The 26,840-nt window shown below is 51.0% G+C and overlaps 2 protein-coding genes across 3 annotated transcripts in view; one reads left to right on the top strand and one right to left on the bottom strand.

Annotated features, from left to right (window-relative positions):
• Positions 1 to 1,412: 1,412 nt before the first annotated feature.
• Positions 1,413 to 22,422, bottom strand: GYS1 (glycogen synthase 1). 2 transcript variants are annotated; one of them, XM_004381671.3, is made up of 16 exons: positions 21,986 to 22,422; positions 20,208 to 20,389; positions 17,851 to 18,042; positions 15,498 to 15,683; positions 14,802 to 14,946; positions 13,375 to 13,492; positions 12,957 to 13,077; positions 12,226 to 12,332; positions 10,334 to 10,393; positions 10,164 to 10,242; positions 8,194 to 8,307; positions 6,000 to 6,126; positions 3,396 to 3,491; positions 2,948 to 3,111; positions 2,275 to 2,355; positions 1,413 to 2,116 (listed from the first exon to the last, which is right to left on the bottom strand). In XM_004381671.3, exons 1-16 carry the CDS (start codon positions 22,101 to 22,103, stop codon positions 1,793 to 1,795), a joined length of 2,214 nt encoding a protein of 737 aa, XP_004381728.1. In that variant the 5' UTR covers positions 22,104 to 22,422; the 3' UTR covers positions 1,413 to 1,792. The 2 variants fall into 2 exon arrangements, with proteins under 2 accessions (XP_004381728.1, XP_004381730.1); XM_004381673.3 differs by lacking the exon at positions 20,208 to 20,389.
• Positions 22,423 to 22,438: 16 nt separating this feature from the next.
• The window catches only part of RUVBL2 (RuvB like AAA ATPase 2), a 14,963-nt gene continuing 10,561 nt past the window's right edge, over positions 22,439 to 26,840 (top strand). Inside the window, exons 1-2 of the mRNA XM_004381669.3 lie at positions 22,439 to 22,920; positions 25,158 to 25,212. Coding sequence (XP_004381726.1) covers positions 22,909 to 22,920; positions 25,158 to 25,212 — 67 coding nt within the window. The 5' untranslated portion in view covers positions 22,439 to 22,908. The remainder of the gene's footprint in view (positions 22,921 to 25,157; positions 25,213 to 26,840) is intronic.

Genomic DNA, 26,840 nt, shown 5'->3' with positions numbered 1-26,840 from the left:
AAGCATGCTCCAAACCAGTTCTGTCCAGTGCAATGGAAATGTTCTAAATCTGTGTCCAATAGGGCACACTGAACATGTGTATATGGCTAGTGCTATTGAAAGGAGCCCTGGTGGTGCAATGGTTAAGCGTTTGACTGCTAATGGAAAGGTCGGTAGTTTGAACGCTCCCAGCAACTCCGTGGGAGGAAAGACCCAGAGACCTGCTCCTGTAAAGATTACAGCCTTGGAAACCATATGGAGCAGTTCTACTCTGTCCTACAGAGTTGATATGAGTCAGAATGGCACACAATAGTGACACTGAAGAACTGATTTAAATTTAAATAGCCACACCTGGCTAGTAGCTAGCCTATGGATCTTTCTTCCAGTGATATAGAACCTTTATGCCTAAAAGAGCTTGAGCCAAGCTTCTGTCAATTGCGGTCAAGTCCCAACTAAGCAAGACAGAAAAATAACCCTGGGATCTAGAATAGCAATCCAAGTCTCTCCAGGACAGCTAAATGAGACAAAGGAGCAGGGACTCAGGGGTAGCAGGAGGGGACAGGGTGCAGGACTAAAACCAAGAGGAGGGAGGGGCCAGGAGAGACCATCAAGCCCCCATGTTGGATCAGACCTGGGATTCTTAAATATAGGTGTATTTTTTTCATCTCTGGACACACTCCAATCACTCCCCTTCCGCCTTCCCTCTCCTAATTACAAACCCGGCAGTGCATCTGACACAGCACACGTGAGGGGCCACTCCCTGTCACTGAAGCTGGGGGCAGGGCACAGCTCAGGGATGGAAGAGCCTCAAGGTAAATGTGGGAGTTCCGGAACCCAGTGGGCTCCGTTCTCGATCAGGGAAGAGGGACCAGGGTGCAGCACAGTGGTAAAGGGTCTAGATTCAGCAGCTGGGACCTAGAACCCAGTGGTTTCATGGTGGGAGACGGCCATTTCAGTCCTCAGCAGCAGGGATTCCCTGGGGAGCACTGAAGGAGTCTTAAGACCTGAGGGAGAGCTCAAACTCAGGGAAGGAGTAGGGTCTGGTCCAGGAAGGCCAGGAAGGTGTCTAGTCCAAGTCCGTGTGTTTTCCAGCAGGAATGAGGAGCCAAGTGGTTCCGCCACCCCTTGCTTGGCCAAAGTGCAGGGGACGATGGGAGCTGGGTGAGCACTGCACCTAACTGGTGGGGGTGGGGAAGAGGCAACTTCCAGGCAAAACTGGACACCCTGGGTGAGGTGGGGCCAGAGTAAACACATGAGCACCCTGTCCTGGAGCCCAGGTTCTGGAGTTGAAATGGAAGACCTTTTGAATTCCATTATCTTAAGTCCCTGAAAGGGCCTGGGCTCCAGACTTGATTGTCCCATTAGCAGGAACACCATGCTTGGTAGCCCCCAGGCCAGGCTTATGGCATTGTATGCTCTGTACATCTAGAATTTACAAGCCATAAAGGGCTCTAAGAAGCCTCAGCATGGAAGGCAACAGACCAGGTTTTCTAAAACCTCTGGCACCACAGGGTAATGGCAGATTCCTGGCCTCTGGGACCTGGGCCAGGTCTGGGGGATTCCGGAGCATAGAGTATGCATTCTGGAACCTGAGAAAGGCACAGTGTTGTCGATTTTGGAGTGTGGGGACTCCTAGCTCCTAGCGTGGAGCAGGAGGGGCTCGAGTGGATGGGTGGCAAGGCTGTGGATCCCACAGAAGGTTCGGGATCTGGAGTGGGGTTTGGGAACAACGCCCTTCTGCATCCACCCTCTAGAAGAGGGAGGCAGGCCAGGAGGGGGTTGGGAGGGTGGGGCAGAGTATGGGGCTTGGGACCTAGTTGCGTTCCTCACCCAGAGAGCTGGCGGGGCTGAGGGGCTCGCTGGGGGTGCTGAGAGTGCTGGAGGGTGCTGTGTCCACTGAGCTGCGCTTGCTCCCACTGGTGGAGGAGGCGGAGGAGGCGCGGCGCTGCCATTCGGGGGTGCGGATGTTGCGCCTGTCTTTGGCGGCCTCCTCCTCCTCGTCGTAGCGCTCGCCGTCCTCGTCCGGCAGTGAGTCGCGGGGCTCCTCCTCGTCCTCACTCTGGTGTGGGCTCGAGTGTCGTGACAGCGAGGGTGATGGTGGCACCGAGGCCGGCCGTGGGTAGCGGTAGCCCTGGGTCTGTGTAAGCGGGTGTGGGCACAAACCGCAGAGTGGGACAAGAGGCCTCGACAGCCCTGCCCAGGCGTCCAGCGCCCCCCAGGCCTCTGGACTCCAGAAGGTGCACCTCTCACCCCACATCTGCAGCTCCCAGCCTACCAGAACCTGGGTCCACTCACCGCATCCGCCTCGTGGGGTTCGTAGGTGAAGTGATCCGGAAAGGCCTTGGCCAGGGCCATGTGGCGCGCGGACATATAGTACTTCGGGGACAAGGAGAGCCAGCGTCAGGGGGACAGGAGCCAAGCCCCACACCGCGGCAGAGGCGGGAGGGGTGGATCCTGGCCACACCTCTTATGCAGATGGCCAGACTGCTGCACCTTCTATGCAAATTACCTCCTTTTGGCTCTACCCTTTATGTAGACGAGCACTGCTTATCTACATAAGAAGGGGCAGTCTATGAGCCATACCCCGTCTCAGAAAGGGAATTTTCAAGTACCTCTTTGGCCACCAAACCCAAACCAAACCCACTGCCGACGAGTCCATTCATAGTCATAGTCACCCTATAGGGCAGAGTAGAACTGTCCCATAGGGTTTCCAAGGATGTAAATCTTTACGGAAGCAGATCGCCACATCTTTCTCCTGCAGAGCGGCTGATGGGTTTGAACCACCCACCTGTTGGTCGCTTAACCATTGCGAGACCAGGGCTCCATCTTTGGCCACACCTCTATGCAAATGAGAACTCCCCAACCAATGGGGTCTTCCTGGAGGAGATGATTAATTTCTTAAAGGGAGAGCAACCTAGAAGCCGGAAGGAGCTGATTCGCCAGCACAAAGTAGGAAAAGGGGCCATACCCGGCCTAGGTATTTCCAATCCAGAAGGTCAGAGAGGCGCTCCGTGCGATTCCGCTGGATGATGCGCTGCCGCCGGCTCTGCTGGCAGAAGCTGTAGAGGAAGGAGGTGAGCTGCGAGCACGAATCGTCCAAGCTGCGGAACCGCCGGTCCAGAATATAGATGCCTGCAGGGGCCAGACGGAGGGCTCAGGAAAAGGGCTGGGAAGACCTTCATTCTGCCCAGGTCTCGCTGGCACCAGGGCCTTTCCTCCCGAGACCTAAGAGTCTGGTACCCTGACCCTCGCCTCCCCCAGGGACGCTACAGTCCAGTCCCCCGTCCCTGTCTTCCAGAGACCCAAGAGTCCATCCCTAGCTCTCTTCTGGAGAAAATCCCTCTTCTCCTCCCCAGTATCCCGGAGTCCTGGCTCTCAGCCCCTCGTCCCCAACCCTCGAGGGTCTGGGCACTGACCATAAGCTGAGGGGTCTGCGATGTGCTCCTCCATGAAGCAGCCAAAGCCAGAGAGGTTGGTGGAGACACTGGGGATGCCCATAACGGTGCACTCAGCTGCCGGAAGAGTGAGAAAGGACCCGTTAGCTTTACCCTCTTACTCTGCAGCCCTAATAGTAATAAAAGCCTCAACAGCGCCACCTCCTGGCGCCCTTACAAGGTGCCCGGCGCTGTGCTGAGCGAATTACAACCATGCTGTGCATTCCACTACTATTTTCCTGTTTTCCCAACGGGGAAGCTAAGAGGCTCAGAACAGGGAACTCACTTGCCAAAGCCCTCAGGATGAGGAATAGCCCCGAATTGTGTGATAAGGACGACAGTGAGTAATTTATTGAGCATTTACTCTGAGGCAAGTGCATCATGTTACCAAATCCTCACAACCTGTAAAATACCTTTTTTTGCCAGAAGTATACTGTTTGGAGCCCTGGTGGTGCAATGTTTTACGAGTTACGGCTGCTAACCAAAAGGTCGGCAGTTCGAATCCATCAGCCATTCCTTGGACACCCTCTAGGGCAGCTCTACCCTGTCCTATAGGGTCGCTATGAGTTGAACTCGACTATCCGGCAATGGGTTTGGTTTGGTTTATACTGTTTTAGGTATGGTAGCTTTATAGTCTGTTTTGATAGGAGGTAAGAAGAGGTGCTCAGAGCACCTACTATGCCTCATTTAATTCCTCAAACAACCCTGAGAGATGGTGCAAGGAATTTATTATACAAATATTCTTACATAAATATTCTTATATAAATATTCCTAAAATCTTCTGTAAGCTGCAAAACCAGGCACTAAATATATCAGGGCTTGTGGGGAACACAGGGTTAGCAGACCACACAAAGCCTATGCACCATTGTTACCACTGCAGAAACAAAACTGGTAAAAGTCTTAATTATACAAACACGGTTTAAAAGACTTGCTAGACTAGTAATAAATTAAGGAACACTACAGACAGGCCTGGCCATCTGCTTCTGAAAGGTCACAGACTTGAGAACCCTATGGAGCAGTTCCTCTGCACACATGGGGTTGCCATGAATTGGAATCGACTTAAAGGCAGCTAACAACAACAGCAGCAGCAGCAAATGAGGGCAGTGGTGGTTCAGTGGCAGAATTCTCATTTTCCATGCAGGAGACTCCGGTTCCATTTCTGGCCAATGTACCACATGCACAGCCACCACCCGTCTGTCAGTGGAAGCTCGCGTGTTGCTATAATGAGGAACAGGCTTCAGCGGAGCTTCTAGACTAAGATGGACTAGGAAGGAAGGCCTAGCAATCTACTTCGGGAAATCAGCCAATGAAAACCTTACGGATCACAACGGCCCAATCCACAAATGATCATGGGGACGACGGCACAGGACCGGGCAGTGTTTCATTCTGTTGTGCATGGGGTCACCATGAGTCGGGGGCCGATACGACAGCAGCTAACAATAACACAGCAATACAGTATTTATTTAGCTTTAAAAACAAATGAAAGAAGCTTGATTGAAAAGAGTATGAGGACAAATTGAGTCTGGGGACTATGGCAAAATGTCCCAAGAGGAGGGAGAAATGTAAATAAGCAGTTCAGGCTCAGAGCATGTTGCTGAAGAGAGCCAAGGACAGTGGAGTGGACAGAACAGCTCAGGAGGAGACTTCGCTGCCTTCCGCTGTGCTAGCGACATGAGCATTTGACTGCTGTTACTTGTTGCTGCTAGCTGCCCTCGAGTTGATTCTGACTCATGGCGACCCCATGTGTGCAGAGTAGAATGGCTCCATAGGGTTTTCAAGGCTGTGACCTTTCAGAAACAGATCGCCAGGCCTGTCTTCTGAGGCGCCTCTGGGTGGGTTCGAACCCACCAACCTTTTCACTAGTGGTGGAGCACTTAACTGTTTGCATCACCCAGGGACTCCTGGGGAGGGGGGCTTCAAACATTAATGAACTGGGGGAATTCACCAGCGGACTGTGACTGTGACATCCACTTACGACTGACATTAATCCTTTAGCTGAGCATCACGTGAGCTACTGGACGACACAGAACATGCTCTGTAGCAGAACAGATTGCTACTATTGTCCCAATTTTATAAAGGAGTCATTAGGTGCCATTGAGTTGATTTTTGACTCATGGCAACCCCATGTGACAGCGCGGAACTGCCCCCTAGGGTTTTCTAGGCTGTAATCTTTACGTTGATCCCTGGTGGTGCAGTGGTTAAGTGCTCAGCTGCTAACCAAAAGGTCAGTGGTTTGAACCCCCCAGCCGCTCCATGGGAGAAAGATGTGGCAGTCTGCTTCCTGTTCCATAGGGTCGATAAGAGAATCAAGTCGGAATCAACTTGGCGGCAACGGGCTTCATCTTTACAGGGGCACATCATCAGGTCTTTCTTCTGCAGAGCCGCTGGGTGGGTTCAAACTGCCAACATTTCAGTTAGCAGCTGAGCATTTAACTGTTGTGCCACTACGGCTCCTTTTGCAAAGGAGACTGGGGCTTAAAGAGGGTGAGTCCTTTGTCCCAAGATCATACTGGATCTGACCAGAACCCTGATGCCATGTTGCCCTTTCCCTGCCCTTTCTCCCATTCCCCCACTTGCTGCACTCACCTGGCGTATAGCCCCAAGGCTCATAGTAAGAGGGGAAAACTCCTAGGTGGCAGCCTCGGACAAACTCCTCATAGTCCACAGGGAGCAGGGGGCTCGTGGAGGAGAGGAATTCCGGGTGGAAAATTACCTGGCAATGAAAAAGAAGGGCTCAGCCCAAACACCCCATTTATCTACTCCCTGAGGTTCCATAGCAGCCCAGAGAGGGTAAAACACTTGTCTAAAGTCACACAGCAAGTTGGTGGCGGGGCAAAGATTTGGACCCAAACCTGTTTGCCTTAGAAGCTAGGGTTCTTTTTTTTTTAATTTTATTTATTTTGTTGTTGTTGTTGTTGAGAATATACACAGCAAAACATACACCACTTCAACAGTTTCTACATGTACAATCAGTGACATTAATTACATTCTTTGAGTTGTGCAACCATTCTCACTCTCCTTTTCTGAGTTGTTCCTCCCCCGTTAACATAAACTCTCTGCCCCCTAAGGTTCCTATCTAATCTTTCGAGCTGCTGTTGTCAATTTGATCCTATACAGACAGATCTTGAAAGAGCATAATGCTCAGGGTAGACATTCTTTACTAATTAACTAAACTATTGTTTAGTTTAAAGAAGACTTCGGGGGATATTTTTGGTTTAAGGTTTAAGGCTTAAAAATTATTTCAGGGCAGGATCCTGGCTGAAAGCAGAGAATACCAAAAAGATATTTACCTGTGTTTTACTGACTACACAAGGCATTCAACTGTGTAGCTCATAACAAACTATGGATAACACTGCGAAGAATGGGAATTCTAGAATGCTTAATTGTGCTCATGAGGAACCTATACATAGATCAAGAGGCAGTCGTTCGAACAGAACAAGGGAATACTGCATGGTTTAACACTGGGACAGTTGTGCGTCAGGGTTGCATCATTTCACCATACGTATTCAATCTGTATGCTGAGCAAATAATCCGAGAAGCTGAACTATATGAAGAAGAAAGGGGTGTCAGGATTGGAGGAAGACTCATTAACAGCCTATGATATGCAGATGACATAACCTTGCTTGCTGAAAGTGAAGAGGACTTGAAGCACTTACTGTTGAACATCAAAGACCACAGCCTTCAGTATGGATTACACCTCAACATAAAGAAAACAAAAATCCTCACAACTGGACCAATAAGCAATTATAAATGGCAAAAAGATTGAAGTTGTCAAGGATTTCATTTTACTTGAAACCACAATCCACATCCATGGAAGCAGCAGTCAGGGAATCAAGATGCATTGCATTGGGCAAATCTGCTGCAAAAGACCTCTTTATAGTGTTGAAAAGCAAAGATGTCACCTTGAAGACTAAGGTGTGCCTGACCCAAGCCATGGTGTTTTCAATTGCCTCATATGCATGCGAAAGCTGGACGATGAATAAGAAAGACTAAAGAAGAATTGACGCCTTTGAGTTGTGGTGCTGGCAAAGAATATTGAATATACCATGGGCTGCCAAAAGAACGAACAAATCCGTCTTGGAAGAAGTACAGCCAGAATGCTCCTTAGAAGCAAGGACGGCGAGATTATGTCTTACGTACTTTGGACATGTTGTCAGGAGGGATCAGTCCCTGGAGAAGGACATCATGCTTGGTAAAATACATGGTCAGCGAAAAAGAGGAAGACCCTCCACAAGATGGATTGACACAGTGGCTGCAACAATGGGCTCAAGCATAACAACAATTGTGAGAATGGCGCAAGACCGGGCAGCATTTTGTTCTGTTGTACATAGGGTCGCTATGAGTTTGAACCAACTTGATGGCACCCAACAACAATAGTTTCAGGGGTTCATCCAGCTTCCATGTCTCCAGAAAGTCTGGAGTCCATGAGAATTTGTCATTCTGTTTTGCATTTTCCCTCTTTCGATTAGGATTTTTCTACAGAATCTTTGATCAAAATGTTCTGTAATGGAAGCTGGGGACCATCCAGTGCTTCTGGTCTCATGGCAATGGAGGCAGTTGTTCATGGAGGCAATTAGCCACACACTCCACATCCTCCTCCTGTTCCTGACTCTCCTTCCTCTGCTGCTCCAGGCAAACAGAGACCAATTGTTGTGCCTTGGGCCAGGGTTCTTTTTGAAACATGGTAAGGCCTTTGATAAACTAAAGGGGTGGGGAGTTTGAGGCCTGGGATCCCCCTGCCCCCTGCCGTGCCCAACCCACCCCTGGCCAGAGCTCTTACCTTGACCCTGTCAGCACTGCTATTGAAGAGGCCAATTCGGCGGATGGTGGTCAGGATAGGGTCTGACGAGTCATCCAGCATATTGTGGGTGCACACAGGGGGGAAGGACTGCCGCTGCAGGGGCCACATATGGGGTAGGGGTCAGGGAAGGGACAGAGGGCTCCCCACTGTCCCATGAGCCTGCTGACCAGCTTTGAGCCCAGGGGTCCAAGGAGACCACAATTCCCACTATGCTGTAGGGCAGCAAGCCCAAAAGGTTGCTGGGAGTTGTAGCTTTCCTTCTCGGCTCTATCTGTAAAGTTTTTTTTACCTCAGTCCCTTACCCACCCAAGATCCTAAAAGAAACGACTATTCCCAGATATCTTTGAGGCAGAGGTACAGTATTAACAGTCCCCACAGACTGCTGGGAGTTGTAACTCTCTTGTTCTGTCCTCTCAGTTCTGTCACTGAAAAAACCCAAAGAACTAAAATTCCCTGCATTCCATGGGTGCCAAGACTGCCAATATGGTAGCCAGCCTGAGGCTGCTGGGAGTTGTACTTTTCTTAGGATAACCTCCAATCTCTTCATCTCCAGGTTCCCTATAGTCTCAGTCCTGTAATTCCCTCTACTCCAACCCCGACAGAGACCCAAACTACAATTCCCAAGAGTCTGTGGAGCAAGACAGAGCTAGAGTGATAGGAAATCCCAGGGGCTGCTGGGAACTGTATAGTTCTTTGCAACTGTCCCATCATTTCTCTTATGAAAGGTTCTATACACCTTCCAAGGTCCCTGGGTGGCACAAACGATTTGCTCCCAGCTACTATCTGAAAGGTTGGCGATTCGAATCCACCCAGCAGCACCGTGGGGTCACCATGAGTCACAATCAACTTGAAGGCAAAGGGTTGGTTTTTGATTTTTAGTCACCTTCCAGTCTACTGACTCTGGGGTCCAAAGAAACTGCAACTCCCAGCAGCCCCATGGTAAAAGCATTCACAGTGAGGCTGGCTGCCTTAGGGACTATTGGAAAATATATCCAGTTGATTTGACTCATGGAGATCCATGTGTGTCAGAGTAGAACTGTGCTCTGTAAGGTTTTCAATGGCTGATTTTTTGGAAGGAGACTGCCAGGCCTTTCTTCCGAGGTACCTCTGGGTGGACTTGTACCTCCAACCTTCGGTTAGCAGCTGAGTGCATTAACTATTCACACCTTTTTTTTCTTTTTTGCAAGTTGGGCATCCGGGTTTCCATTCTCCAGGAACTGGCTCACCAACCCTGACCACAGGAACCAAAGTCCCTTGACCCTAGGGGCTAAAATAACTCTAACTCCCAGAAGCTTCTGGGGTCAGGGACGCTGCACTGTAATAAAAAGTCCCCGGGGCTGCCAAATTTTCTCTTTAAAGTTTGCCATCCACTTAATTCCATTAACCTAGGAGTTTAAAGAAACTACAACTCTCAGGGGTGTATGGGGGCTATGACAGCCAGTGGAATAAGAAAGCGCAGGGGCTGCTGGGAGTTTTCAATGTTCTCTTCTCCAGGGAACACTGGGTATTTTAGCTGACCCATGGCTCTATCCCAAAAGAGGCCCAACAAAACTACAACTCCCAGAAGTCTCTGGGGGCAGAGATGAAGCCAGTGGGCAGCAAGGCCCAAAGACAGTTGCAGTTCTCCTTTTGTGGCTGTCCTGACTTTCTAAAAGTTCCGTTCACCTTTTGTCCATTGACCCCAGGGAACCCGAAGAAACCAAAAACTCCTAGCAGCCTCTGTGGCAGAAGAAGACACAGGAAAGCAGGCTTCCCTGAGGGCTTCTAGGGATTGGAAGGTCTACCAAAGTCAGCTCACACCTTTCTGTGGGCATCAGTATTGACCCTCCAATCATGGCCACCCAATAAAGCAGAACTCCCAGTAGCCTCTGAGGGCAAAGCTAGCATGGCAGGCTGCCTCTGGGGCTGCTGGGAATTGCTGTCTCTCTGCTTAGGGATCCAAACCATACCTGCGTGGCAAAGATGGCTCTCTTCATCATCGTGAAGTCCTCCTTGTCCAGCATTTTGTTCATGTCTGGGAGGCTTCCCCTGCAGGGCGGGTGGGGGGATGCATCTTGGAATGAGGTGATGAGAGGGGTTGGAACCCAAGAGGGTGCAGGGTTGAGGGCAAGGCACTCACACCAGCAAAGACTCATAAAGCTTCCTCCCGAACTTCTCCTTCACTGTGTTGGCCGTGTCCCTGGAAAGAATAGAGCAAAAACATCACACAAATACCACCTGCCATTTACTGCTAGGGAAAACTGAGGCCTGAGCTGGGAAGCCCTGGTCTGGTGGACTTGGGGAACAGGCCCTGGAAGGCTCAGGTCTCTCATGCCTGACATCAGCTGTGTGGCCTGGGGCAGGTGGCTGTCCCTCTCTGACTTCAGTGACTCATCCGTAAGATGAGGATAAAATTAGAACTGACCTCAGAGGTTTGTGGTGAGGATGCAATGAGGTCATGATAAAAAGTGCACAGTGCCCGGCACATTGTGAGCCTTCTAGAAATGTCAGCTATTCTTAGGACCTGTAGCAGCCCAGGAAGTGGTGATGCTAAGCCCTGTTTTATAAAAAAGGCAAAGAAGGTTCTGAGAGAGGAATATTTATGCACATGAGTAAGGCTGGCAGATAGTGACATCTTAGGTCCCTGCTGTCACTCCTCTGCCCACAACCCTCCTGTGACTCTGGCCTCATCTTCTACCCCTCTCTCCCTCGGGCACTCTGTTCTAATCACGCTGATCTCCTCGCTGTTTCTCAAACAGGCAACCCTGCCTCAGGGCCTCTGCATTTGCTGTTCCCTCAGCCTGAAATGCTGTTCCCCACCTATGTACCCTGGTGGTGCAAGAGTTAAGTGCTTGGCTGCTAACAGAAAGGTCAGCAGTTCAAACCCACTTAGTGGCTCTGCAGGAGAAAGACCTGGTGATGTGCTCCTAAAAACACTACAGCCTAGGAAACCCTAAGGGGGCAGTTCTACTGTGTCACATGGGGTCGCTATGAGTTGGAATCAACTCAATGGCACACAACAATAACATGTGTATACAGGGCTCACTCCTCATTTCCTTTAGGTCTCTGCCCAATGACACTCTCAGTGTGACCTGTCCTGACAACCCTGTTTCATATTTCAGTCCTGCTTTATTCTTTTGCCAAAGCACTTTCTGCAAAATTGACTGATTTTGTTTAGTGTCTGCCTTCCCCAACAAGCACATGAGCTCCATGAAGGCAAGGATTTTATCTTTCTTGTTCCCAGCTGGGGTCCCAGGGCCTGGAATTGTGCCTGGCGCAAAGGAGGTGCTCCGTGAATGTTGTTGTTGTTAGCTGCTGTCAAGTCCACCCCTGACTCACAGTGACCCCAATGAAACACTGCCCGGTCCTCCACCATCCCTGTGATCAGTTGCAGATTGGAACATTGTGATGCAGAGCTTTTGTTGGCTGATTTTCAGAAGTAGATGGCCAGGACTTTCTTCCTAGTTCCTCTTACTTTAGAAGCTCCACTGAAACCTGTTCAGCATCATAGCAACACACAAGCCTCCACTGACAGATGGGAGGTGGCCGCGCATGAGATGCCTTGGCTGGGAATCGAACCTGGGTCTCCCGCACGGAAGGTGAGAATTCTACCACTGAACCACACTGCCTTGCTCGATGAATGTCAGATGGTTAATGAATGAATGGGGTTTACAGACGGGAAAACTAACGCTCAGAGAGGGGCAGTAGATTGCCTAAAGTCACACAGCCAGTGACGGTTGATGGCATGAGCGGAATCTTGCCGGTTTGATATCAGAGACCTTGTTCAGTTGTCACATTTGTCCCACCTGTGACTTCTTACTGATCTCCTTCCCCCCCCACCCCCATGGAGGTGTCGTAAGCAAGTGACTTCACGAGGAATCAGTGGGGCAGGTTTAGCATGTTAAGGATGATCAAAGTGAGACTCCAGGAGCAACACCGGACCCAAATCACACAGCTGAGAGTAACACAGGCCAGGATCCTGGGCTGAGGGCTGCTGACCAAAGCCAGGATCCTGGGCTGAGGGCTACTGACCAAAGCTGCTTGCGGACCGCTTGGCCCTTGAGCGTTTCCACATTGAAATTGTTGGTCCGAGCCGGCATGATGAAGAAGGCGACCACTGTCTGTTCACTGCCATTCACCTGGGGCAGAGGGAAGGGGGTGGTCAGCATCATATGGGAGAGGGCAGACCCCATCCACTCTTTTCTCTACTGTGCCCCTTGCCATCAAGAATTGTGGGACAGAGTTACCTTCCCCACTGGGACTCTGACCTTCCTTCTGGGTCTTTTCCCACCCACCCCGCCCTGCCCATTGAGTTTCCCTACCCCTACTTCTGGGTCTCTGAATCCCTCTCTATAATCTAGTGCAAGAAACTGTCTAAATTCATGAGGGATAAGAATCAGGATCAGCACAAAGCTGGTTCCTGTGAAACAGAGGTCAGGTATATGTCCGCCTTCCCACTTCTCCATTATGTCTGACACTAGCCTCTCCCCCGACGACCCTACGGCCCTCTCTACTTCTCTGCAGCATTCAATAATTTGTTGCAACAGCCAAGCAGAACTCAGCAGAGAAATAGAGAGGGCCGTGAGGGAACAGCTGGTGTCAGAAATGGTGAAGAAGTTGGAGAGTGGAAGTATGGCTGACCTCCACCTGGTGAATTTAGACAATTCATGATGCTGTATTACACCCTTTCTCTAGAATTCTGCCCAGCAGTAATGTAATGATTTTCTTATCCTCCCTTTGCCTCCTTGTAGTCCAGGTCTTACTCTAAGAAGATAGTTGAGCCTGGCCAAGGCCTCCAGGAAGACGTCGGCCCCCTTGTTGGAGAACTCGTACCGGCCGGCGATAAAGAAGTACAAGGTCTTGTCCAAGTTGAAGTCCAGGTGCCTAAGAAAGGTACAAGGCACAGTTAGGTCCAAGATCCTCACCCTCCACCTCTGGCCTTAAAAGTACAGATTCCAGAAGTTATTGGGGCAAAGAACATCTTAGACAATGTGGAGGCATCATGGGGTCTCCTGGGAATTGTGGTTCTTTTAAGGTAGAGATTTCTTTCAATATTCAGCCCATTGATTTGTTGCTCCAGAACTCAGGAGGCTGGGCTCTCAGTCCCCTCCTCCCACAGACCCAGGAATCTGGGCTCCCAGCCCCCTTCTTTCTCAGGACCTAGGATTCTGGCCTACATACCCATAAAAATGGCCCCGAACAAACTCCTGGATTCGAGCCTTGCTCTGGGCATGAAGGTTCTGGAACTCGTGCATGGCAGAGAATTTCTTCACATTCAGTCCATTGGGGGTCACAATATCTGGGATTTGGGGGAGAAGATCCCACGTTTCACTCCTTCATTTATTCATTCAGATCAATGTGGTTGAATGAATAAATTTAAAAAAAAAAAAAAGACTTCCTCTTGCAACTTCTTTGTTTTACTAGCTCTTCTGTGAGGTCCCTTTGTGACCCAGCTACCCTGTCACCCAAATGCCTTCTTGATCAATATCCCTCGCTATGTTCACAAGCTCAATGACAACGCTCATCAGCCCCTGCAAATGGCTAACCAGACAGGGAACCGATCCACACGGGGGCTTCTGGGAGTTTTAGTTCTTTGTTTCCTCTATCCCATCCTGAGCTAGGGATGATCAAATATCCCCAAAGCCATGCTTCTCCCACAATATACCATCCACCTTCAAGCCTCTTTCAAGGACCCAGCCATTTCCTATCTTCATAGAAATTACAGGATATCAATGAAAAACTACAGTTCCCATCAGCTTTTAGGGCAAAGTTCCAGAAACACAAGGAATTGAAGTTGGGAACTGTAGTTGTCACCTTACACCCACTGAGAATGGGTGCCATGGCTTGGGTAGAATGCCTGGTCCCAACCCTCTTCGCAAAATCAAAGACTACTGGATGTCAATCCCTTTTCAGAAGATCAATATCTATAGTAGCCAATTACAGAATTTTACCATTTCTGAAATTAATATCAAAGAAACTACACTACCCATTAGCCTCTAGGGTATACAGCCAGGCAGCCTCCTATACATGTCACTACCCGGAGCCTTCTGAGAGTTGTAGTTTTACTTCTTACAAAATACTGATACTAGCCTTGGTATTAGCCTGACCTAAGCCATGGTATTTTCAATTGCCTTAATGCATGTGAAAGCTGGACAATAAAAAAGGAAGATCAAAGAAGAATTGATGCATTTGAATTATGGTGTTGGTAAAGAATACTGAAAATACCAAGGACTGCTAGAAGAATGAACAAATCAATCTTAGAGAAAGCACAGCCAGAATATTCCTTAGAAGCAAGAACTGCAAGACTTCATCTTGCTTACTTTGGACACATCATCAGGACGGACTGATCACTGGAGAAGGACATCAAGCTTGGTAAAGTAGAGAGTCATCAAACAAGAGAGATACCCTCAAGGAGATGGACTGACACAGAGGCCACAACAATGGGCTCAAACATAGCAATGACTGTGAGGATGGCGCAGGACCAGGCAACATTTCGCTGTTATACAAAAGGCTGCTATGAGTCAGAGCTGACTCAATGGCACCTAACAGCCTTGACAGAGACAGTGGCCTACCCCATTCATGACTAAGAACCCCAGCCCAGCCCCTACCTGGTTTCCTCTTGAGGAGGTGCTGAGCCTCGATGGCAGTGATCTGGGAGACAGTAGTGAAGACATGAGCACAGTGGGTGGCCGCTCGCTCCATGCAGTAGCGGTGATAAATCTGCCTCTCACCTGCTTCGTTGTCCACATTGAACTGGGTGGGAAGGGGAGACTAGTTAGTTTAGGAGGACTGAGGAAGAGAAGACTGGCTGTCCAGACTCCAGGGTCCTAGGGGAGCCTGGGGCTGGAGGCTTGGACTCCTGGGTCTGAGGTAAGAGGGGGCTGGGGGCCTGGACTCCTGGGTCTGAGGTAAGAGGGGGCTGGGGGCCTGGACTCCTGGGTCTGAGGTAGGAGGGGCCTGGGGCCTGGACTCCTAAGTCTGAAGGTGGAGGGGGCAAGGGGCCTGGACTCCTGGGTCTGAGGGCAGACAGGGATGGGGGCCTGAATCCTGGGTCTGAGGGAGTAGGGGCTGGGGACTTGTACTGCTAGGTCTGAGGGAGGAGGGGGCTGGGGGCTGGACTCCTGGGTCTGAGAGAGGAGGGAGCTGGGGCCTGGACTCCTGGGTCTAAGGGAGGAGGAGGATAAGAGCCTAGACTCCTGGGTCCCAGGAGAAAAGCTCGATTGATCCTCTTGGGCTTCCCAGAGTTTGGGCTGTCCTGGAATACTCACGCACCACCTCCCCCATCTGCTACACTCCTAGCTCACATTCTCCAGGTTGTTGTAGAAGTCCACAGCACCAGCACACAGGTAACGCCCCAGCAGCGTGGCATGGGTGGTAAAGATGGTAGCCACGGGCAGCCGCCTGGCTCGGCACAGGCAAAGCCCGACGCCCGCCAACCACTCGTGAAAGTGTGCAACAATATGTGGCTTCTCCTCACTCTGGGCCAGAAACTGTGGAAACACAGACAAGGGCACTATGTCTCCATGTGTGTCATCAAGAGAACTGGCAATCCCCAGTGTGGACAAGGGAGCAGGGGAGAGGTAAATCCATCACCACTAAGTGGGTGGAATGGAAGGCTGCCCACTACAGAGATCCCCGTTAGACAAGGCAGTTCCAGAGGCTGACGGGAGTTGGCATTTCTTTGGCCAAGGCCTTCTAAGTTGTGGCAGGTTTGAACTGAAAAGACTGAACTTTTAGTGTTCCCAAGTCCTAGACACAATTCTGTGATATCGTTTATCTCAATCAAGATCATACTTCTACAGGCAGCACTGGCAAAAAAAAAAACTACAACTCCCAGAATGTCCAAGGAGCAGCCAGTTCAGTAACTGTCCCAGGGCATGGGAAATGAAGTTTTTAAGTCTTTTAAAACCTAGAAGGATGCGAGAACCCTAATTTATTATTCTCAGATAGGCTTGGTGGGGGGTGTCCCCAAACATTTAAGGTTCCATCTGAGAGGTTACATTCAGTCGATATCACACTTGTTAGATGCCGTCAAGTCTGTTCTGAGTTAGTTCTGGCCCATAGCGACCCCATGTACAACAGAACAAAATGCTGCCTGGTCCTGTACCATCCTCACAATCGTTGCTATGTTTGAGCTCACTGTTGCAGCCACTGTGTCCATCCATCTCATTGAGGGTCTTCCTCTTTTTCTCTGACCCTCCACTTCACCAAGCATGATGTGCTTCTCAGGGACTGGCACCTCCTGATAACGTGTCCAAAGTACATGAAATGAAGTCTTGCCATCCTTGCTTCTAAGGAGCATTCTGGCTGTACTTCTAAGACAGATTTGTTTGTTCTTCTGGCAGTCCATGGTATATTCAATATTCTTTGCCAATATCATAATTAAAAGGCATCAATTCTTCTTCAGGGTTTCTTACTCACTGTCCAGCTTTTGCATGCATATGAGGTGACTGAAAATACCATGACTTGGGTCAGGTGCACCTTACACCTCAAAGTGACATCTTTGCTTTTTAACACTTTAGAGGTCTTTTGCAACAGATTTGCCCAATGCAATATGTTGTTTGATTTCTTGACTGCCGCTTCCACGGGCATTGATTGTGGATCCAAGTAAAATGAAATCCTTGACAACTTCAATATTTTCTCCATCTATCATGATGTTGGTCCAGTTGTGAGGATTTTTGTTTTATTTTGGGGTGCAATCCATATTGGAGGATGTAATCTTTGATTTTCTTCAGTAAGTGCTTCAAATCCTCTACACTTTCGGCAAGCAGGATTTGTCATCTGCATATCACAGGTTGTTAATGAGTCTTCCTCCAATCCTGATGCTGCGTTCTTCTTCATATAATCCAGCTTCTTGGAGTATTTGTGCAGTATGCAGATTGAATAAGTATGGTGAAGTTATACAACCCTGATGCACACATTTCCTGATTTTTAACCACATAGTATCCCCTTGTTTTGTTCGAATAACTGTCTCTTGGTCTATGTACAGGTTCTGCATGAGTACAATTAAGTGTTCTGGAATTCTCATTTTTCACAATGTTATTCATAATTTATTATGATCCAAACAGTCAAATGCATTTGCAGAGTCACTAAAACACAGGTAAACATCTTTCTTGTGTTATGTTCTTTCAGCCCAAGATCCATCTGACATCAGCAATGATATCCCTTGTTCCACATCCTCTACGGAATCCGGCTTGAATTTCTCATAGTTCCCTGTTGATGTACTGCTGCAACATTTTTTGAATTATCTTCAGCAAAATTGTACTTGCATGTGATATTAATGATATTGTTTGATAATTTCTGCATTCAATTGGAAGACTTCCTTTGGAATAGGCACAAATACGGATTTGTTTCTGTTGGTTGATATCACACTAGAGAACTACAATCCCCAGAATTCCCTGCATCACCCCTCCCTAAGAGCTAATAACTCAGAAGCCATATAACTGGAAGACTGGCATGAATGAAGCTGGGGTTGGGAATTTCAGTCTATGAGGAAAGAAGAGGCTGGGCCTCTGGATGTCCATGTACCCAAAGGTCAAAGCTAATCCTAGGATTAAAAGACCTACAGACCAGAATGTCCTGGGGAAGCCCATCCAGCCACCCTCTGACCCAGGGACTGATGGAAGTTTAGTGTCTGGGCTGGTCAGTGGGGCCTACCTCACCCAGGAACCAGGTGGTGAGGAAGCCAAAGAGGACAGCGTCGTTGGCCTCACGGTCGTACCATGGCACCCCGATGTTGCAGGTGTCCCAGAGCTCCCCCTTCCAGCGCTCCAGGGCCCAGGCTGAGGCCCCCACGTCCAGGAGCACCACCAGGGGCCCCCCCTCGATCAGCCAGCGCCCAAAATACACCTGGGGAGACCCACAGAGAGGTTCGAGGCTTCTGCTACACGTCTCTGCGACCAACATTTGCGGGTCTCCTATCTGCAGGCTAATGTCTGTATCTGCTGCTACTTCTCACCCGCTGCCTTATTTCTCTGTTTGCTGCTAGTTTTTCCCACCAGAATCTTTTTCCATCTCAGTTGCAACATTTTCCCCAACCTTGTTTTGTTTCTATAACTGCTACCCTTCTCTCATCTGCTGCCTTCTTTCTCTACTTACAGCCACATATTTCCTGCATCTTGTTTCTGTGCCTCCACTGCCTGCCTTGTTTTTCCATCACGCTAATAGTTTCTCCTGGAGCCCCTAGGTGGTGTAAATGGTTAACGTGCTCGGCCGAAAGGTTGGTGGTTCAGGTCTACCCGGAGGCACCTCGGAAGAAAGGCCTGGCAATCTACTTCTGAAAAATCAGCCATTGAAAACTCTGTGGAGCACAGTTCTACTCTGACACACGTTGGGTCACCATGAGTGCAAACCGACTCAATGCCAACCGGTTTCTATAGTTTTTCCTACCCGCTGCCTTATTTTTGTGCTTGTTGGCACATTTCTCTCACCTACTGCTACACCGCTTTCTCCCAAAGTGTGTTCTTTCTGCTACTAGTTCCTCCTACTGGTCGTTTCTTCCACTTTTACTGTTCTTGCTACCACATTTCTTCCACCCCTCAGCCTTGAGTTTCTGTCCCTTTTGCCATGTGTTCGTTACCTGCTGCCTCTTTTCCTTGCCCATAGGCCCATTTTGCACTCTGCAGTCACATTTTTAACACTGCCTGCCCTGTTTCCATGTCGCTGGCCTGCATTTTCCTACCCGCTGCCACGTTTCTAATCCTTGCTGTCTCATTTCTGCCCTTGCCACATGTCTCCAATCTGCTGCTTTCCTCCTGAGACTGTGGCCTTGGCTCTGGGCCTGTGGCCACAGTTCTCCCCAGCTGCCAAGCAGTCACACTCCTCCGCAACCTAGCTCTTCCTTGCCAGGGGAGCCTGACCTGGAGGCCCTTCCCCCTCCCAGCTGTTGTCTGCCCTTTTGCTGGGGGGCCTATTCTTAGGCCCCCAGCATGTGGGAAGCAGCTGCCCTGGGGGAGGGACTAGCCTGCCCTGGGGTCCCCTAGGGACACTGTCTGGCCTGACTGGACTCCAGACCCCACCCCAAACCAGAGGCTGTGAATGAATGAAAGAACTGCTGTATTTGTCCCTCCCTGACCCCGATTCCGGTCTTTGCCTTCACCCTCCTAAATCAGGCCCTCTCCTGGAACTCTTTCTGTGCTCATCCTTCAGTGCCTATCCGGGGGCTCTGGGCCTCTCTCCTCCTCTCTTTAACCCCTAGATTGCCTCTCTGTCCATCCCAGACTCTCTCCCCTGGGTCTGTTTATCTACCTCAACTCTCTTGGTTGCTATTCCCTCTTTCTCCCTCCTTCTAGATCTGACTTTCTCTCTGAAAACATCTATCTATCTACCAAGTGAGCCCCTGGGGCCATCATCACCTCTTGGGACACTCTGTCTGTCTGGCTGTCTTTCTCCTTCTGTCTGCCTGTCCATCTCACCCTCCAAGCTTGGCTGTTTACAGTAATAGTGCTGCTGCTGATAATAATAACCATGATGATAATAGCTCACACGTGCACTAGCTTGGTACCAGGAACTCTGCTAAAGACTTTATAATGATTAACTATTTCATTCTCCCAACAAGCCTATAATGTGGATGCTATTGACATGTCCATTAGCCAAGTTCACATGGCCAGGAAGTGGAGAAGCCTAATTTGAACTTCATGCTCTGGAACCTGGGCTCTTGCACACCTGTCTGACCCAGGCTGTGTCTGGCTGTCCATCTGGCTCTTTCTCTGGGTCTGACATCTCTGCCTCTTGGACCCATCTCTCAGTCTGACTTGTACCCATAGTTCATCTCTCCATCCACCAATGTCTTAGATCCTGGGGTTCACCCACACACTTCTGGGGTCCTGCATCCACCTGAACATCTATCAACCTTTCCTCCTCCGTGTCTGCCTGGGAAAGTGCTGGGTCATCCCGTGTCTCTGACCTTCTGTCCCTCCCTCCCTGAAGCTGTCTATGTCCTTCCCCTTCTCCGTCTGCTGCACCCACCCTGACTGGGGGGCCTCCCACCCACCCTCAGCCAGACCATGTCCCACCTTGCAGCCCTTGCTGTTCATGGAGTCCAGGGTCCTCTTCAGGGCCGGGGTGGGGGGCTCGAGAAGTTCCACCTGGGTCCTCACTCCCTGCTCCGTGTATGGCCCCACCAGGTAGTAGTTGTCACCCCACTCATCCCCTGTCACCTTGGCCTTCGTCTGCAGCACCGTGTAGATGCCACCCACTGTAGGCCCAAGTTCATGAGGACAGGCCCCAACCGACTGAGGTCTGGAGGTCTGGGACCTGGGGCGGGGTAGGGGGGTGAGGGGGCACTGGCACTGGGGACCTAGGTCCCTGGGGCAGGGGGAAGAGGGGGCTAGGAGGCCAGACCCCCAAGTCAGAGAGAGGAAGGGGCTGGGGTCTGGGCTTCTGGGTCTGAAGGAGGAGGGGGCCAGGGGCCCTGACTCCTGGGTCTGAGCGGGGAGGGAGCTGGAGGCTCTGACTCCTGGGTCTGAGGGAGGCGGGAGCTAAGGGCTGGGCTCCTGGATCTGAAGGAAGAAGGGGCTTGGGACCCAGGCATCTGGATCAGAGGGAAGAAGGAGCTGTAGATCCGGCCTCCTGCATCTGGAGGAATTAAGATCTGGGGTCCCAAGGATGCCAGAAGCTGAAGATTCCCAGGGCATAGGTTTCCTTGAGTTCCCAGTTTACAGGAACTGTGTTTAAATTCTCAGTCATGCTCCAGAACACAGGGGGATTGAGAATCCCTCTTCATGGCCCCATTCAGATCCCCATGGTTGTCCAAGAGAAGCCTGAATAGTCATTCCCCATCCCCCTAGGGGCCCTGCCAACCTGTCCCCCAGTCTCCTCTCCTGGACTGGGGACCCAGGAATCTGGGACCCTGCTCCTCCAATGACTCCAGCCCAGACCCAGGGACTGCCTGGAGCCCAGGCCCTAGCAACACATGACTCTGTGTTCACCAGCCCCCTCCCATGGTAGGAGACCTAGTCGCTTTCTCCCCCAAGACCCGGAAAGCAACCGCCCCCCGCCGCAGCCCTCTCCTCCCTTCTGAGGAGCCAGATCACCGAGCTCCTAGGATTCCAGCCTCAGCCTTCTCCAAACCCAGAACCTCAGGCCCTTGGAAACCCAGGAGACAGAAATTCAGGCTCTCAGCCACTCCCATCCTAGGGTCCAGCCCCTGACCAGCTTAGGACTTCCCAATCCTTCCCGGTTGCGGTATGCATGTGTCCAAGGCCACAGGCTTCTCTACTCCTAGGAACCCATAGCACAGGCCCTTGGCTCCTTCAGAACCCAGGATTCCAGGTCCCCAATGCTCTTCCATCCTAGAATCTAAGAATTTGGGCCGCTAACCCCCTCCCATCTTACTCTCAAGCTGCCAGTTCCCCAGATCCCCTTACCAAAATTTATGCATCTTCCCCAAATCCGGGGTTACATCACTTAGTCCCTTCCCCCTGGACCAAGGGTCTGAAACCCTACACATTTCCCAGGTTTGCACGCGGAAGCCCCTTTTCCCAGCCCCCTCGCTGTTCAGGTCTCTCAAAAGCCGAACTTCAGGACCTAGAAATCTATCATTTTAACCCCCTCCTCCTAAGACCCGGGACCTGGGCTCCAGCCTCCTTTCATCTTAATAGTCAAGCGACCTATCTCTCCCCCCAGGGCCCAGGAGACATATCCGAGCCTCTCAAGGACATAGGAGTCATAGGCTTCTTGCCCAGGACCCGAGAGTCACGTCACCTAACTCCGTCCCCCTACGCCGCAGAGCTCCGGGCCCCCATCCCCGACTGCCCTTCCCGTCCGGGGCCCGGGAGCCTGGTGCGCTCACCCTTGTTGGCCACCTCCCAGGCCACCTCGAAGAGCACCGTGTTCTCCAGGTCGAACTCATCCTCCCAGTCCTCCAGTCCTGGCAGTGAGGACATGGACAAACTGCGGCTTAGTGGCATGGTCGGCGTGGGAAAGGGACTCCAGGGGCCACAGGTGGGGGCCCCGGAGGTGTCCGGGAAAAGCACCGGGCGGGGCGAGGGACCAGGAAGCTGGTGCCCAGCGAGAAGCCTGCAATACTCTCGGCTTCCTATTGCACGACAGCACCACCCCCCCGCTCCGCAGCGTTCCGACCTAGGCTGGCGGCGGCCGCAGAGTCACTGAGCCTGACGCTTCCCTGCAGTGAAACCTTGCAACTGCCAGGAGGCGGTGCCCGCCTCCCGGCCAACCCTATTGGCCTGCTCCCGGGGGCGGGGCTCTGCGTCTCCTCTTTGGTGGACAGAGCGGGTCTCGCTTCGTACCTCCACGGCCTTAGCAGTTACCTCGAGCTTCAGGGGGCGGGGCTTATTGCTGCGCTTAACAGAATCGATTGGCCCACACGTCTGTCAGTCTGAAGCTTGCGGTCCCAAGGTTGGGGAAGGACGGAGGGAGGGTGGGATAAGGAGGAAAGGGAGCGTGGAGGACGTGTGGTCGCTCTAAGAAGTGTTAAGAATTTTGCAATCGACCTCAGCAATGAGGGGTGCGTAAAAGGAGGAGGAGCCAGGAGGCGTTGGAAACAGACCCAGAAGTTCCGGACACCCGTCCTCCGCTCAGCTTCGGTGGATGGGAGGGGCCGAAAACGTGACGCCACGCCCCCTCCAAGGAGAGTTTGCATATTTATGAGGAACTACCGAGACCTTTGGACGACCTGAAAGCCTAGAGGGGCCAGAACTCCTCGCTCCTAGCGCGTTTCCGTTTCCGCTGGGAAGTTGGCGGTTAGTGAGCATTATGGCAACCGTGGTAAGGACTGGAGCATGGGGAGCGAACCCGCAACCCTGAGTTTGAGGGAGGAGGGGGCTCGGGGCCGGGACTGCTGGGTCTGAGGGAGGAGGGGGTTGGGGGTCCAGACTCCTGGATCTGAGGAAGCGGGCCTGGAGTCCTGGGTCGGAGGGAGGAGGAGGCTCGAGGCCCGGACTCCTGGGTCTGCGGGAGGAGGAGGCTCGGGGCCTGGACTCCTGGGTCTGAGGGAGCAGGAGCCGGGGTCCCAGACTCTTGGGTCTGAGGGAGGAGGAGGCGGGAGGCCCGGACTCCTGGGTGTGACGGAGGAGAGAGCCGGGGGTCCGGACTCCTGGATCTAAGAGAAGAGGGACTAGGGCCCTGGACATCTGGATCTAAGGGAGGAGAGGCCTGAGGGCCCGGACTCCTGGGTCTGAAGGAAGAGAAAAAGAAGGGGCTGGGATCCCGGAATCTTGGGTTGAAGTAGATATTAATGGCCTCAGTGGTCAGATCTGACTCCATCATTGCTGTGGGAATTCCAACTCTCAGAATTCTCTAGGGAGTATCAAAGACCAGTTATGCAGTCCTTTGCCCCAAAGTCTGATGAGGGTTGTAGTGTCCTGGGCTTCCAGTCCATCTGAGAGCCTTGGGTTTTTGATTCATGCAAATGGCTCTGAGTTCCAAGGGAGATGTATAGGCTAGGATCCTTTTTTGTGTGCTTGAGAGTGTGGAGTCTCTTAGTGAGCCTTGAGCCAATAGAGACAGTGTTGTGAACCACAAGGGTGTCAGTGAGGAGGAGGAAAGGACTAGGGCTCAGAGGCTGCAGATCTTGTCATGGGAACGTTTTGGCCATTTTCGTATTTCCAATACCTTATACAGTGCAATAATCTTTGGACTGTTTGAATGAATGAATGCAAACTCCATGAAGGAGAGACTAGGTGCACTGGACCTGGCACCAGGTACCTGCTTGAGAAACGGTTTGAACGAAGAAGGAATGTGGCTTGAGGTTGAGGGTTGGGCTGAGCTTTCAGTCAAGATAGGGGAAGGATGGGAGTCAGAGTTGCTGGCAGCTAGGGGGCAGCATTTGAGTCTGCTGCTGCTGTTATGACAAGGGGATGGAAAGGAAAGGACAAGGGCTGGAAACTCCTGAGACCCATTTCCCCTGGATGCAGAGACAGTATTGGAAGTTTGGGCCGAGGGATACCCAGCCCATTCAAACTCTGCCTAAGGCAAAAAAGAGACAAACCAGATGCCATAGAGTCCACGCTGACACATGGCTAATGTCACGGTATGTTACAGTAGAACTGTGCTCCATAGGGTTTTCAATGGCTGATTTTTCAATACGTGAATTTTAAAATGACCTTGGTTTCCATGGGACCAGTGGGCATCAAAGGAGCCCTGGTAGTGCAATGGTTAAGTGGCCCTGAGGAAGAAAAGACCTAGCTATCTGTTCCTGTAAAAATTACAAGCTAGAAACCCCTATGGGGCAGTTCTCCTCTGTCACATGGGGTCATTATGAGTCGGAATTGACTCAGTGGCACCCAAGAGCAACAACAATGGGCATCAGGATGCAGAAGATGTTTAAGGTGAAAGGAAACGACCTGGTGGGAGGTGGTCTGTGGGAAGAGATGTATTTATATTGGTGGAGCTAAGTTTGGGATTCTTGGATCCTTGTCTCTTTTTTGGAGTCCCTGGCTGGTGCAATAAGGTTGCAATGAGTCGTAATCTACTTGACGGCAACGAATTTGGTTTTGGTTTGGGGTAGTGCAAACAGTTAACACACTCAGCTGCTAACTGAAAGGTTGGAAGTTCAGGTCTACCTACAGGCTCCTTTGAAGAAAGGCCTGGCGATCTACTTCCAAAAATCAGGCTGAGAAGTCAGCAGGAGCCAGACTGTGTACAGCCTGATACCTGCTTTGTGTTGGTCTCTGTCCTTCAGGAGCTCCCAGTTGTGTGGGGAGGGAGGGGACTGTGTTCACTGATTCACCAGTAATTTCTGAGCACTTAGTATATGGGAACAGAGTGATGAGTGAGAGAGACACAGTCCTTGTCTTCTTGGGGACTCCTGGTGTGAGGGACTGACCATCCAGCGCTAGTGGCCGACAGTGGGGAGGATGAGAGTGCCTGGTAGCTGAGCAGCCAGCATGTCTGGGAGGGGACGGAGTGGAAAGGACTTTCTCATGGGAGTTGGGGAGGGACAGGAGCAGTTGGTACAAGCTGGGACCACGAGGCTCTCCTGATGCATCTTCTTGCACCCTCAGACGGCCACAACCAAGGTCCCGGAGATTCGCGATGTGACAAGGATCGAGCGCATTGGTAAGTGAGCCCACATGGACCCTGCCGGCCCCAGGTGTCCCTGACAGAGCAAATCTTCCAGGACCCCTGAGAGGGGGCGGCCTACGCACCATCTCCCTTGTCTAATGGGGGAGGATCCTGAGTTTTGGAGCAGGGTCAGTCAGTGCGTGGGGGTTCACACCGAGCCCCCACCCCAGGCCTCACTGCTGCTGGCTTGGCTACCCTGCTGGATTCCCGGATGTACCAGCGGCCCGCATGGAAATGATAAAAGCTGACATCTACTGAGTGCTTACTGCAGTCAGTCCCCAGCTGAATGTCCCGTATGCCAGCACACGTGGGGCGTGAGCTCCACGAGGGTAGGGACAGGGTCTGGCCCCTTCCCAGCTGTGTCCCCAGCACAGGACTCACAGAGCAGATGCTCAATAACCATTGAACATGTGAAAGTGCATCCTGAGTGAAGCCTTCCAGTAGCACCACAAGGTGCAGACAACTATTGTCCCCATTGTCAGCGGAGGTGACTGAGACTCAGAGCAATCACGTTGCTGGCCCACATCCACATGGCGAGTGAGCCGGAGATCCAGGAGCAGTAAGCTGGGCTGTGTGGGGCCAGCAGGGGCACCCTTCAGAGGGTGCTTGGGCCTTCACTCATTCATCATTTACTCATTTGTCTGGCACATTCATTCATTCTGTGCCTCCAAGAGAGGCGATCAAGGGCTTGTGGCTCAGTGTGTGGGTTCTGGAAGCATACTACTGGGTTTTCTAAGCCCAGCTTTGCCACTTCCAAACCATGTGACTAGGGGCTAGTTACTCTCTGTGCCTCAATTTCCTCCTTCACAAAATGGAGCTAAGAGTTCACCTCATTGGTGGTTGTAAGATTTCATAAGGTAATCTGTGTGAAACACTTAACGTGAATGTGTCAGCACTGTCTCAGTGGTTTAAGGACAGGCACCACTGGGAGCTGAGGACACGGGGAGAGCTCACCACGCCCAGTCCAGCCCTCGGTGCTCACAGTCTACATCAGGAATCGGCAAACTTTCTTAAATGGCCAGATAGTAAATTTTCTCTCTGTTGCAACAACTATGCCATGTTGTTGTTGTTGGTTGCCATTGCATCAGTTTCAGTTCATAGTGACCCCATGTGACAGCGTAGAGCTGCCCCAGAGGGTTTTCTTGGTTGTAGTCTTTTTTTCTTTTTTTTTTTTTTAACTGTACTTTAGATGAAGGTTTACAGAAGAGTTTGTCTTTAAATGGTTAGCACATATATTGTTTTATGGCAGTGGTGAACAACCCCATGACATGTTAACACTGTCCCTTCTCAACCTTGGGTTCCCTATTAGCAGCTTTCCTGTCCCCTCCTGCCTTCTAGTCCTTGTCCCCAGGCTGTTGTGCCCTATTAGTCTCGTTATGTTTTATGGGGCTGTCTAATCTTTGGCTGAACAGTGAACCTCGGGAATGACTTCATTACTGAGCTAAAAGGATGTCCGAGGGCCATACTCTCGGGGTTTCTCCAGTCTCTATCAGGCCAGTAAATCTGGTTTTTTTTTTTATATGTATATTTTTTATTGTACTTTAGATGAAGGCTTACAGAACAAATAGTTTCTCATTAAATAGTCAGTATACATATTGTTTTATAACATTGGTTAACAACCC

The sequence above is a fragment of the Trichechus manatus genome, unplaced genomic scaffold (genome assembly GCF_000243295.1).
Source record: "Trichechus manatus latirostris isolate Lorelei unplaced genomic scaffold, TriManLat1.0 scaffold00087, whole genome shotgun sequence".
In the NCBI taxonomy this organism is placed as follows: domain Eukaryota; kingdom Metazoa; phylum Chordata; class Mammalia; order Sirenia; family Trichechidae; genus Trichechus; species Trichechus manatus.
The sequence above is the reverse complement of the archived record's forward strand: the minus strand, read 5'-3'. Positions and strand labels throughout refer to the sequence as shown.